The sequence below is a fragment of the Nothoprocta perdicaria genome, unplaced genomic scaffold (genome assembly GCF_003342845.1).
Source record: "Nothoprocta perdicaria isolate Ctin4 unplaced genomic scaffold, notPer1 scaffold_359, whole genome shotgun sequence".
In the NCBI taxonomy this organism is placed as follows: Eukaryota; Metazoa; Chordata; class Aves; order Tinamiformes; family Tinamidae; genus Nothoprocta; species Nothoprocta perdicaria.
The window spans coordinates 86,496-98,684 of record NW_020455598.1 but is presented as its reverse complement, the minus strand read 5'-3'; the positions used below and the strand labels follow the sequence as shown (position 1 = coordinate 98,684).

Below are 12,189 nucleotides of genomic sequence, written 5' to 3'. Positions count from 1 at the left end.
GGATTTCATTCTTTTCTGACTGTAAAGCCCTACATAGGTGGTGGGGCTACCACCCAGCAGTGGAGAGGCAGGAGATACCAGGTCTGATCCTAGAGGTGGAATATCCCCTCTCTTGGCAGCAACATCTCACGATGCAGGGGAAATGATTTGGACATCTTCCACACCCACCTGGATGCTATCCTGTTCCACGTGCTCTAGGTGTCTCTGCTGGAGCAAAGAGTTGGACTAGATGATCTCTAAAGGTCCCTTCCAACCTCAACCATTTTGTCAATCTGTGAAACCCACCTCCCTGCACAGCTTAAACACACTTGGCACCCTGAGGTCTCAACCTGCAGTGTCTCCAACCTGTCCCATCGCAGAAACACCAGGGCAGCCAAAGGGATGCCCTGAGATGGTGCCACATCAGGAGATCATATTGAGCATGGACCTGAGAACATCCCTATCCTGCTCTGAGCTCCTTCCTACCTTGAATATCTGCAATCATCCAAGAGAGGAGTGGATGCTACTCAGGCCTGAGCTCTGACCCAGGTCCCTGGTGCAACACCAGGCAGATGTTACTCACCACACTGGTGGATTCTAGGCTCACCTTCATTCCTGACGTAGTTGCTTTTCCCAAAGGCAGCTTCTGGGAGCTTTTTCTTCAAGTCGGATAATCCCATGACATGGTTCATGTCCAGGTTGGGGGGCCTGTGGGGAGAGGGCAATAGGGGATGATATGGAAGTATAAAAGGCTCTTAGGTTAAAGGATAGCAGAGGTTACTCTAGCACTGTGAAACCAGAGACTGCAGCTCTGGAGAAGGCCAGGGAAGTTCTTAGCACTTTGCCAATTTGAGGCTTCTATTTGGAAACACCTCCAAATCCTGGTAATGGCATCTATGTTACTGGCTGTCACTGGCTGTCTCAAACTGCTTTTGCTGGTTGGTTTCTGACTACTGAGGATATTAAATCTCATTTATTTTTCTTTTTCTTTTAGAATAGTTACTTCAATACTTCATTTGTTCTTTTGCCAGGCTGCAAACACAACCAGTTGACTGCACCACCACTGCTCACAAGGAGCAGTGCTTGCAAAGAGGAAAAGCCCAACCAGGAATAATTGATTTGGAATAAATATCCCCCAATAATACAGCAAAGTGATGGCAAAAAACACCTGTTTCCTGCTGCAGCTCAGGGCCTGACCTGGCACAACTGCAAGGAAAGGATGGGGCAGGAGAGACAAAGCTGGTAGAAAGAAACCCAGATACTGGCAGCAGACCTACCTGCTAGGGGTGCAAAGGGGACCCCAAAATGCTCACCAAAAGCAGCTGTAACGCACAGAAAGAAGAGAAAGAGGCTACGTACAGCTGGGCTGGGATCGTGGAGCTGAACGGGGTCCGCAGGGCGATGCTGCACAAGAGCTGGCCTCGGATGGAGAGCTGCCCCCTCCATGGGCAGTAAGATGCTACAGGCAAAAGGAAAACAAACAAACAAAAAAAACCTCAGGGAAACAGGAGAGAAGAGGAAGGCAAACACAGAAAGGCACATTTGTGAAGCAACACCAACCACCAGTTGCTCTTACCTTTGTGATTAAGGTCAGGTCTAAAGAAAAGGGAGAAAAAGAGGGATATTTAGCAGTGGGAAAGAGAAACCAGCCCACCAAAGTGGCTGGAGATTTCAGAACAACAGCAAGTTACTTACAGGCTCTCTCTGGCTACGAGGGGCATCCCCTTGGGCTCCTTGTACTGGCAGGCGATGACCATGTAGGGGCAGATCTGCCTGGGGCGCTCCGCGACGCTGCCACCGGACACTTCGTACACGTAATACTGGGGGGAGAAGGGAAACACAGATGGGAAAACAGCGAGGAGGGAGTGAGGCACCTCAGGTCCTCCCACGAAACCTCCTACCTGGCTCTGCTCGAAGGCCTGGAAGGGGCTGGTCCTGCTGCTCACGGTGTTTCTGCTCACGGCGATGTGGCAGTCGTAGCCTGGTGATGGGCAGGTGTAGCTGGTGCTGTGATTCTCACATACTGCCTTCACCTTGCCCTGTGCCAGCACGTTTATCAAAAAAAATGCAATTAAAAATGTATATCCTCACACGCCAACCTGTTGGCAGAGTGTATTTAAAGACATTTTAAATTAAAAATTAATTAAACTAAAAATTTAAATTAAAAAATTAAACTAAAATTAAAAGATCCCTGAATGCTCCTTTTCCTCCAAAGACCGTAGTTCTCAGTTGGGCTGATTTTACATTTTACTGATTTTACTGCCCCATCACAGTTTTGCTGTTCAGCAAATCCTTAAAAATCCTTATCCTTAAAAACCGATTGCATGCAAACCATTCCATGCAAAAATGAAGACTTGTATTTTACCTTAATTAGCTTAAAAATGACAATGTAGCCCGATTTTCCGTGATGCCAGGGTCTCGGATGAAGGCAGTCTGCATACTTGGAAATATAAACGCCTGTGAAAACAAAGCAATGCAATAGCACATGAACGGTCTGTCTAGTAAGGCTGATCACACGCCTGTAGTAAGGAAATTCCTAATGGAAAAGGGATCCTTGGCAGAGCCAGCATCCAGCTGCAAGTCACAGCAGCATTGGACTTGCCACCCTGAAAAGGGGGAAACATTTTCTGGCTCTTTTCCTCTTTTGGGCTGCTGGCACGGTGCAGTGTTGTCTCTTCCTGGGTTATCTCTAGGAAAGAAGGGAGCAAATCCCTTGGGTTTCTCCTGGGGAAAACAATTTCTCCTGAAATCAATCTGACTTGCACCACTATTAAGCAGGGAAAAGCACCAGGCAAGGGCTTGTCTCCAAAAGGAAGAACTGGCAAAGGACTTCTGAGTCCGCCTGGAAGCAGAGCAGGTCCTTTGCTTAGTCTCATGCTGATCATTTGGGTAGAGAAGGGCACTGAGGAGGGAGCAAAGAGGGAGTAGGCAGGGGGAAGGCTTTGGAAAAGGATCAGCTGATTATGCAGGCCATAATATTCCTCTCAGCCCAGTGGGATTAAAATACTGACTAAGATAAATAAGGAATTGCACACTTGCTCCTGGCAAAAGGATTTCTTTGAGTAGCACGTCCTGTGCTGTGCGTCATTGGGTATTTGTGGCCTCAGCTCTTGGAGCAAGGGACAAGGAGCAAGCACGGACTGTAAAGGGCTTGGACACGTCACGATTTGCTCTGGTTATCGACAGGATTGCTGGCAAAAGCTCAGCAAAGGCTCTCCGAGGAGCAAACTGGTGGGGAGAAGTGCCAAAAAGCTGTTTTGGTGACAAAGGTGAGCAGAATCACCGAGCGGCTGAGGCTGGAAGGGACCTCCGGACATCATCTAGTCCAACTGCCCTGCACAAGCAGGGTCACCTAGAGCACATTGCACAGGATCGTGTTATTATGAACATGCTGTTATTAACAAGGTTAATAATGGGTTGTTATTAACAAGGGAGGAAAAACTGAAATGGAGAGACGAGGTAACGTGTTCCCTTGGGAAGCCACCTAGCTCTGAAGGAGTAGGCAGATGGAAAACACTGCTGCTCGATTCACACAAACACAACTTCAAACGTGAGAAATACAGGAGTATCTTTGTTTTTTCAGTACCAGAAATACGTCTGGGCTTTGTTTTTCGTCTTGAAAGGAACAGTAAAGAGGCCTCTTGGCCCTGCGAGTGGCAGTTTTACCTTTTGCTGGATCCCCGAGTGTGGAGATGGAGCTGGTGTTTACACGCAGGCCTGTCTGACACACCTCTTTTGCCTTCAAAACAAGAGACAGACTCTTTTACCATCTATTTTTAAGTATAACAAACACAGTTGCTGAAATGTAGCACAACTTGTAAAGTCTTTTCAGCAAGGAAATGCTTTGGAGGTGCAGGTCAATCTGATACTACAAACACAACTGGATTCAATGCCCTCTAAAGCCAACAGAGGGAAAATTTGTGGTTTCACACACTGAATACTGAGATCTACTTATCAAGTGTTGCTACAACAACCCCCATGGAAACAGAAACATTTTCTACATTTGTGGGACAAGGAGAAAAATTCCAGTATTTCCAGAAACCACTGCAAGTGCAAGGCTGGACTTTGCCCTTTCTTTATCTGCGTGGAGAATTTATGGAAAAATAAATGCAAAGGGCCTGGCCCTTTCTACTCTACACTCCTTCCTGCATGGGCACAAGGACTCTGCTTTGAGAGTCTCCCACTGGATTTGATTTAATCCACTTCCAAAGTGGATTAATCTAGGCATGTGAAGACCTTTGGGATACTGGCCGAAGAGGGATCATGGGAGAAGTTAATATGAATTTATTGTGGGTGAGAAATAAAACTGAGTCAGCCAAACTGCACTCAGTCCTTTATAATTATAAACAGCATGGGACATTCACCTCACCTAATTTTTTGACACTTGAACAAGTGTGAAGTCTAGATTAGCCAACTAGATTTCTCTTCTGAAGAGCAGAGGATGAGAGGCACCTATAGAGAGGGTTTTAGCCCAGGAATTTTGCCTGTTTCTTGTTAGACTTGACCAAACTGCCCTCTGGAGAGTCCCTCTGTCCCAGGACTACACATGGAGCTCAGCCAGCTGGAAGAGGGTGCTAATTTTCCAACAGCTAAAATGAAGTGGAATGATTCCCACACGGACACTGAATGCAGTTCACTTTGGTGCAGCTAGTTCAAAATGAACAGAACTAAACTGCATTCAGGCCACTCTCACCCCAAACAAAACTTGCACTACTGTGATTTAACCCTGTATCATTAATTCACGTTAAAAGTGGATCCCCTTCAGTCTCTGTGATTCTCTGTCTCTGAGCAGACCAATTCTTCCCACAAAATCAAAAGCATCCCCATGGAAAAATGGGCAGGAATAGCTATTTCTCCATAGCTGTGCCAGGTTCTATCTCCATGTAAATGGCAAAACCAAGGGACCTTGGCTAAAACCACTTGAAAAACTGCTGCTCTCTGTTCTCAAAGGCTTTTTCCCGTTCAAAGTGTTCCTGAAAGGCTTCATCTGCTTGTACTTGCCTGCAGACTCACTGGGAAAAAAGGAAAGATCAGTTTATCTCCCTGCAGAGGGCAGAGGAGATAGACAGACCTCAAACCACAGTAATAAATTGGAGAGGCCCAAAGTAAGATACATGATTGCAACCTCACAGGAGTCACTTTTATGGTTTGCTCTGAACTATTTATGCAGTAGTAATTGCACTGACAACTGGGGTACAAAGAATCAGGGCATTTCCACCAACAGAACTGCTGGATTCCAGTGGGAAGGAGCCCACGTGCACTTGGAATCAACCTTGCTGAGCTGAAGAAACATCTCAAGTTACCTCGTCTTCGTTGTCAAACAGGAGAAACGCGAAGGTTTCCTCCAGCTCCTCCTGGCTGTAGCCAGCAGCTTCCTTGGCCTGGGCAAAAGCTTTGAGCTGCAGAAGACACAAGGACACTTTGTTCCAGTCTGATCAAACCAGAGCCCAGTAATCTTGGGGATATGGGGTACACATGGCAAGTATGCTGCAAGCAGCACCCAGAAGTAATCAAGTACTTGGGGTGTCTTGCATTTAACTCTGTGAGTATTTAACATCTCAAACCATAAAAAGGATAGTTTTTTATCTAGCTCGGCACTGACTACCTCAGATCTAAGCAGTCAAGATTTCTAAGCTCTACTTAATTCATGATAATAAACAGTTGTTGAGAGGCCTCTGGCTCTTGGTGGAGACAGCCTGTCTTCCACACCAAAGACAACAGGCTGCAGGTGAGGAGGAGTTTTAAAAGAGGCTCTGTAACCCCCTGTCCAAAGGGAAATTTGGGGTGAAAGCTGGTGCCTGCACAGGTGTGAGGAGAGGCAGGGAAACCCCACGCAGAAACCTGCCTTGCTGTGAATCAGCAGAGTTCAGGTTTGACATAAAATGCCATTAAAGTTCCCTGATAGACATCAAAGCAGCATTTCAACCTGCTCCACCTAGGCAGCAACTGCCGCTGAATTTTGGCAACCCTGGCTGCATTGACTTTTGTTCCTCATCAGATCAGGAAGGAAGAAAAGCAATGTGGCAAAGAAAAGGTTCTCCTCATGCAGGGAACACAGAGAGGAGGCAGATCAGGCACATGCTGCATGGGAAAGACACAAAGATCTGCCAATAAATCAGCATTGAGAGAGTCCAACAGTCCCACACGGGGACCCAGCGCCTCTCCTGAGCTCCCAGCAAAGCCCCCATCTCCCCCAGGCCTCACCTCGTTTACAAAAACATCGTTTTCCACCAGAATTGCTTGGCTGTACTGAAAACCGTCCCGAGATGTACAGTCCAAGTAGGAGCTCTGCAGCACCGAAACCGCTGTCTGCAAAAGGGAACTCGCCTCTTCCGACTCCGGATGCAAATCTGGAGGAAGGAAAGCAACAAGTAGGAGCAAATATTAACTCTGGACATCCCCACATGGTGCACGGGCCTCATCCAGCAAGTGCAGATCTCCACAGAGCTCTGTGGTTCCCACTGAAATGTCCCCAGTGGCTTCTCTCCAGCCACACAATCCCGAAGACGTTGCCTTTGCAAGTGAAATTGCTTTTGGGAAAGAGGAACACGAGCTCCCTGTTTGCCAGGAAGCTCTAGGAGCCTTCTCTAGGCTTTCTCTTCATCCTTTCTAACAAGACCAAGAATCTCTCTCTGCCTCCTAGCTCCACCTCCTCTGGCCAGCTTTGGAGCTCTTCCTGTGCAGGAGAAAAGGAAACTCGTAACACTCATTAAAAGCAAAACTCAGCAGGCCAGAGTGCTCCCTTCTTCCTTCCCCTAAGGAAACCATCCCCAAGAGACTCTACCCAACTAGAGGAGATGCTCAAGCACTTTGCAAACTACAAATGGGACCAGAAAACAAAGACATCTCTGAATTTTCTGTGATTTTGTATACACTGAAATCCAAGTATTTTAAAAAGCAGCTGCTTTGAAATACAGGAAATCTTGGGCTTGGGCTTTCTTGCAGGTTTTAAAACCTTTATTACCAGTGATGACTCACAAGGTTTCATACCTCACGTAGGGTTTGCACCATAAGCATGCGTAAAAGGGCTGCTTTTATGACCTGGTGAGCCTAAAACAAATATCCACAAAGGAAGAACTGTGAAATCCCACCTGAAGGACAGGTTCTGAGCTCTCCAAGGCTCTCCAAGGAAAAACTCACAGAGATTTTGCAGACAAACAGTTCTCACAATTACCTCCTATGCAGAAAGAACCACCTTTCTGCAAAGCAGCATCAGATTCCAAAACTGAGATTTTGACTCCTATTTTTAAGTTTTTACCTGTTTTTTTTTCCTCCTCAACTGAAAAAAAAATGAAAAAATCCTCACGCCACAAATCTTGTTATTCCTCTCAAATTACTCGACTTGGGAAAAGGATCTAACATAAAAACAAAGGGGAGAGCAGTTTGAAACGTGTGCATTTAATGCACTTAGCCACAGCACTAAAACCCAATGCAGCGAATCCGAGCAACTGGACTTATCATGGAGAAGGGAAATGGTTTCTGTTTTGTGTTGAGCAAAGGACAAATCTGGACAAGGCAAAATAGTATAATTTAAGATTAAGCTTAGAAGATTATATGATTAAACGTCCCAAAGGGAATAAAATATATTATGGATGTGCTAAAGCCAGCAAAACCATCAGACATTTAGTATTTTGGAGGGTTAAAAACCCAAGGACTTAAAAGCTTGGGAAGCTTTGGGGGATGCATCGTAAACAGCAGTTTTGCAGATGATATCTCAAGTATTTGCTCCTTGTGTTGTTCCCTAAACACAGTGTAAAAATGATGGAAAGCCTAAAAGCAGGGAAAAAACATAAGTTTCCATAGTAATATGTAAATACACAAGATGAAACAATCAGGGTGCGTTGCCACCAAGTCCTGCAGTTTGGTGCAACCCTCAGCTCTGCTTTCCGATTTCCAAGGCGCCTCCCATCCTGTCTGCACCTCATGGAAGAGCCGGCATTCCCGGGAACACGTCCCACATGCCGGCGTCTTCGATCCGGTGCTCCCATGGCAGCACGGGGCTGTTGGAAGCTCTGAGAAGGCGAAAGTGAAAGTGCCTCCTGTGGAAGCAAAAGTGAAAGTGGCCGCTTCCCTGCGCAGCCTGGACCTTCACAGCCGCCCGGGCCGGCGGGTGGCACTGGAGCAGACCTGGAGGCACCAGCTTGGATCATGGGAAGCTAAGGTAGGTGCTCCAAAGTCCTCCGGGAGGGAATGAAGAGTCAAGTGATTTTCTGCTGTGATAGCAAAGGAGAAATCCCTGCAGCTACTGATCTGCAAAGCAGGTTGAGCTCAGCGGCTGGGCAAAACCCAGTGGGCTTCTTGGACGGCTGCTCTCCTCCTCTGGGGCTCTTCTAGGTGACACAAAGCCAGGTCCTTCAACCCTTCCTCCTTCAGCTCATCCATCTTCACGCAACCTCCAGGTTGCCCCACCACACAGGGGCTTCCAAAGCCAACCTGGGACCTCGGACTCATTCATCTTCACACAACCTCTGGGTTGTGCCCTCACACAGGGACTTCCAAAGCCAACCTGGGTTCTTTGGCCCATCCATCTTCATGTAATCTCCAAGTTGCCCCACCACGTAGGCACTTCCCAAGCCAATCCAGGGCCTCGGGATCATCCATCTTCACGCACCTTCTGGTGGCCCCACCACATGGAGGCTTCCCAAACCAACCCAGGAGCACAAGTGGCCACTGGTGCAAACAAGGGAATGGGATTTGTTTTCCCTTTTTTTCCTCATCTTAAAATGTATCTAGTGCTTCGTCAATGATGTCAAATCCCCCAAAGTTTGGGGGACGCAGCCATTCCACTCACCTCCTGGCTTCCGACCTGACCTTGGTGCAGTTGCTCTCACGGGGTCTCTTCCCACAGCCCTTCTCCTTCTTGTCTCCCTTTGACCAGGAGTTCTTCAGAGTTTTAGCTTGGTTCTATCTTTGGTACGTGCTGTACCAGCAGGTACCACGAGCACCACATGCAGCTTGGGACCAGGAATAGTTCATCTACTGCAAGCTGACACCTTAGACCACCCTTCCAATAAATGTCATACCACTTTTTCTGGCTCTGCCATCCAGCTTTCACTGTTTTCACTCTTTACTAACCCAACTTCACTTTTGAGTCATCTCAAGCACGCAGTAGTTGTGGCAATTCTGTGAACCACCTTGCTTAACTTTGCATGATAAAACAGGGGCCATTACACACCTCGTTAGTGCTGAAGTGCTTTTCCCTACAAGTCACTTTGCTCTTCCCGCTCAAGCCGAGATGGGCGCTCACGGTAGCAGACGCACCATTTTTCTTGGATTTTAGTGTGGGTTCTTCAAAGCCCGTGGGACAGCGAAAAAAAAAAGATCTTAGACTTAATCTGGGTCAATGGTGGACCATATTTGGAGATATATGGGGCAAGTCTGACAGCAAACGCAAGGGGAAGTAGCTGCCCACAGGGGATGGAAGAGGTGGCACTGCATGCACCAAGGCCATCTGGGTCGAGGCAGTCAGGGCACTATTAATAAGCAGCGTTTCCTGAAGGTCTCACCATGGGATGATGCAGATGGATTTAAAAATCAACTAGGAAGAGCCTTGTGTGACTGCCTTGTATGTAGGCTTTTCCATAGCCACCTGCTCCTGGATTCAGGAAACTGGCCAAGAAGGACCTTGGGTCTGAGTTGGGACAAGCCATTAAACGAGCACAAGGTTTTAGCCCTAGGTCAACTTGCACAGGGTCAGGTCCGCACCAGATACCTGGCATGGGTTGCCATATCGGAGCAACCACATTTGGAAGCATCTCCTTCTCTTCCACATGGGATAAAGTCAATTATCCTGCAACTGCTATGGGTCTCCAGCAAATAAATCACGATAGATATTTGTGAACTACCTCTTCGCAATGGATGTTTCCTCATGCTCTCAGGAAGAGTGTGGTCAGTCTGTGTGAGGAAGAAGAGGCTGGAGAGATGAAACTGAAAGCCACAACTCCTTGGAGGGTATCACAAAGTCAATGGAGCTACTATGACAGTGACATTCAGCAAAACAAGGGCAACACTGTGGGCTGCTGCTTGGCAGGTTCAGACTAGGCAGATTTTTCCCTAGGAAGGTCATGCAGCCTTGGGACAGGCCACATAGAGGTGCAGGTCTCCATTCTTGGCTGGCCAGAACTTGTCTAGCAGTGGTGAAAATCCCCTGGGAGGAGAAGTCCTGTTCCGGACAACTCTTCCAGCCACCATCTCTGATTTTATCACCTCTTCTGTCACCTTCGGCTGCGCAAATCTTTGCAGATTTGGGGTTCCCTTTGCTTATTCATTGCACAAGACGTCGCCGCTGCCTTTCGTCTCACCAGATGCTCTTCAAACCACTTTTCCCAAACACAAGGCGAAGGATGGGGCAAAGCTAAAAACCCAACACTAATGAATTTGTCTTTCTTAACTTACATTTCACGGTTGTCTTAAATGCAACCCACAGACTCTATGTTGAAAACCACAGACAGGGACCTACTACGCAGCACCTAAAGAGAAAATCCACCACGAGCCAGAGCTTACCCACTGTTCCACAGCATTCCATCCCCACGGTACCGAACCTGCAAATCCACGCTGGGAAAGCCCTGGATCCAATGTGCCCGCAGTGCAAAACTCACCACACACACACTGCTGCAACACCTGAACACTTCCCAGCACACGAGTAGCTTTGCGAGAGCAACAGTGACGTTCCACAAGTTAAAAACAACCTTCTCGACACGGAGCCCTCCCACGGATTTTCCATTTGGGGAAGAGAAAAAAAAAATTGGCTGTGGCTGGAGAAATTGGGTGTATGTTTATCTGACCTGCAAAGAGCTCAAAAACAGCAGCCATGCTCATCCAGATCCCCACGTACCTTCTCTTCTTGAACAAACTGAAAACCTTACTAGTGTTCCTCTAGGTTCATTTTGTGGCGTTCATGACTTCTGCTCTCATTACAGATGTTCTCATTTTAGTCTTGCCTCCCTTTCCCCCAGTTTTTTGTTCTGCTTGATGCCACAGTGCCCAGACCCTTGAGCTACGGAAATTACCTACAGCACCCAGCTGCATTGAGAGGTCCATGTAAAAACTGAAGGCAGAAAACACCCAAATTCCCCATGCGAACGCACAAACTAAACTGAGCACCCCCCCAAAACCAAAAGACAATGATTTGACCCTCAACAGGCCCACCAAAACCAAAAGGCAATGATTTGACCCTCAACATGAGAGCCAAACAGTGTCAAATCAGCGTTTGCCAAAAACATAAAAGCAACCCCACGAATGTTTCACTTTCTTCTCCCAAATCTGTGCAAACGATTTCGGGAAGCGCCCACACCGGTGTTTTGTGCAATAATTTAGCGGAGCGGTTTCACCAAAGCTTCGTGTCCCGTCAGTGTTTCTCCTTGAGCATCGCTGGCCCTCGGTGATGGACCAAACCGCCAAAACCACAGCAGGGGAAAAAAAAAAAGGGGGGGGAAAAAGAGAGATAAAAGAGGTTATTTTTAATCCGGGAATGCTCAGCAGGTTTTTTGGATGCAACCAGCTGCGTTGTGGACACTCCGAGCCTGGCGGGACGCTGAGTTGGGCACTGAGGGAAACACTGAGGGGCAAAACACGGAGTTTGGGTCAAGTTTAACAGCCGGATTTGGCTGAATTGGGTGCAAGACCAGCAGTAGGGCCGGGGTGACCATCTCCAGCCCTACGGAAGGCCTTTCACCTCTGCTGACAGCAGTTTTGGGGACAAGATGATTTTCCGCTTGGAAAATGGTGATTTCTGTGAGGCCAACGCACCGCATTTAAAGCGAATTCTCCATTTTCCTCCCAGCAAAGCTCCCGGACGCGGATCCCTGCTTCGAGACGCACCTGCCCACCCGTCACGCCAGCCAACGCGGCGCCCCGGCGCCGTGAAGCCAAATCCCAATGCAAAACCCCATGGATTTAGCCCCAAAAGCCAGGCAGAAGCGAGATGGTTAGCGGTTGGCTCTCGCTCGCGGCAACCCGGCGGCTCCGTCCCCGATTCCCCTTTCGCGGAGGGGCTTCGGTTAGCGCGGCTCCCTCTGCGTGCCCTCCGGGGGCGAAAATGGGGGGAAACCCAGCGGTTTTGGTGCTGCTTGTCCCCCCCCACCCCGGGTCAACGCAGCCGCCTCGGGCCGCCGTGTCCCCCGCGCCGGCCGCGCTCACCCGTCCCGCCGGCGGCGGCCGCCCCGTCCCGCCGCTCGCCCATGTCCCTCGGCTCCGCTCCGCGGCTGCGGG

The 12,189-nt window shown here is 48.4% G+C and overlaps 1 protein-coding gene across 1 annotated transcript in view; it reads right to left on the bottom strand.

The window, feature by feature from the left end:
- The window catches only part of FAM208B (family with sequence similarity 208 member B), a 28,675-nt gene extending 16,545 nt beyond the window's left edge, over positions 1 to 12,130 (bottom strand). Inside the window, exons 1-10 of the mRNA XM_026044328.1 lie at positions 12,118 to 12,130; positions 6,184 to 6,329; positions 5,283 to 5,378; positions 3,646 to 3,718; positions 2,345 to 2,436; positions 1,881 to 2,018; positions 1,675 to 1,799; positions 1,556 to 1,575; positions 1,339 to 1,438; positions 587 to 687 (exon numbers count right to left, since the gene is read on the bottom strand). Of these exons, the coding sequence (XP_025900113.1) occupies positions 587 to 687; positions 1,339 to 1,438; positions 1,556 to 1,575; positions 1,675 to 1,736 (283 nt within the window). The 5' untranslated portion in view covers positions 1,737 to 1,799; positions 1,881 to 2,018; positions 2,345 to 2,436; ... (2 more) ...; positions 6,184 to 6,329; positions 12,118 to 12,130. The remainder of the gene's footprint in view (positions 1 to 586; positions 688 to 1,338; positions 1,439 to 1,555; positions 1,576 to 1,674; positions 1,800 to 1,880; positions 2,019 to 2,344; positions 2,437 to 3,645; positions 3,719 to 5,282; positions 5,379 to 6,183; positions 6,330 to 12,117) is intronic.
- Positions 12,131 to 12,189: the final 59 nt, after the last annotated feature.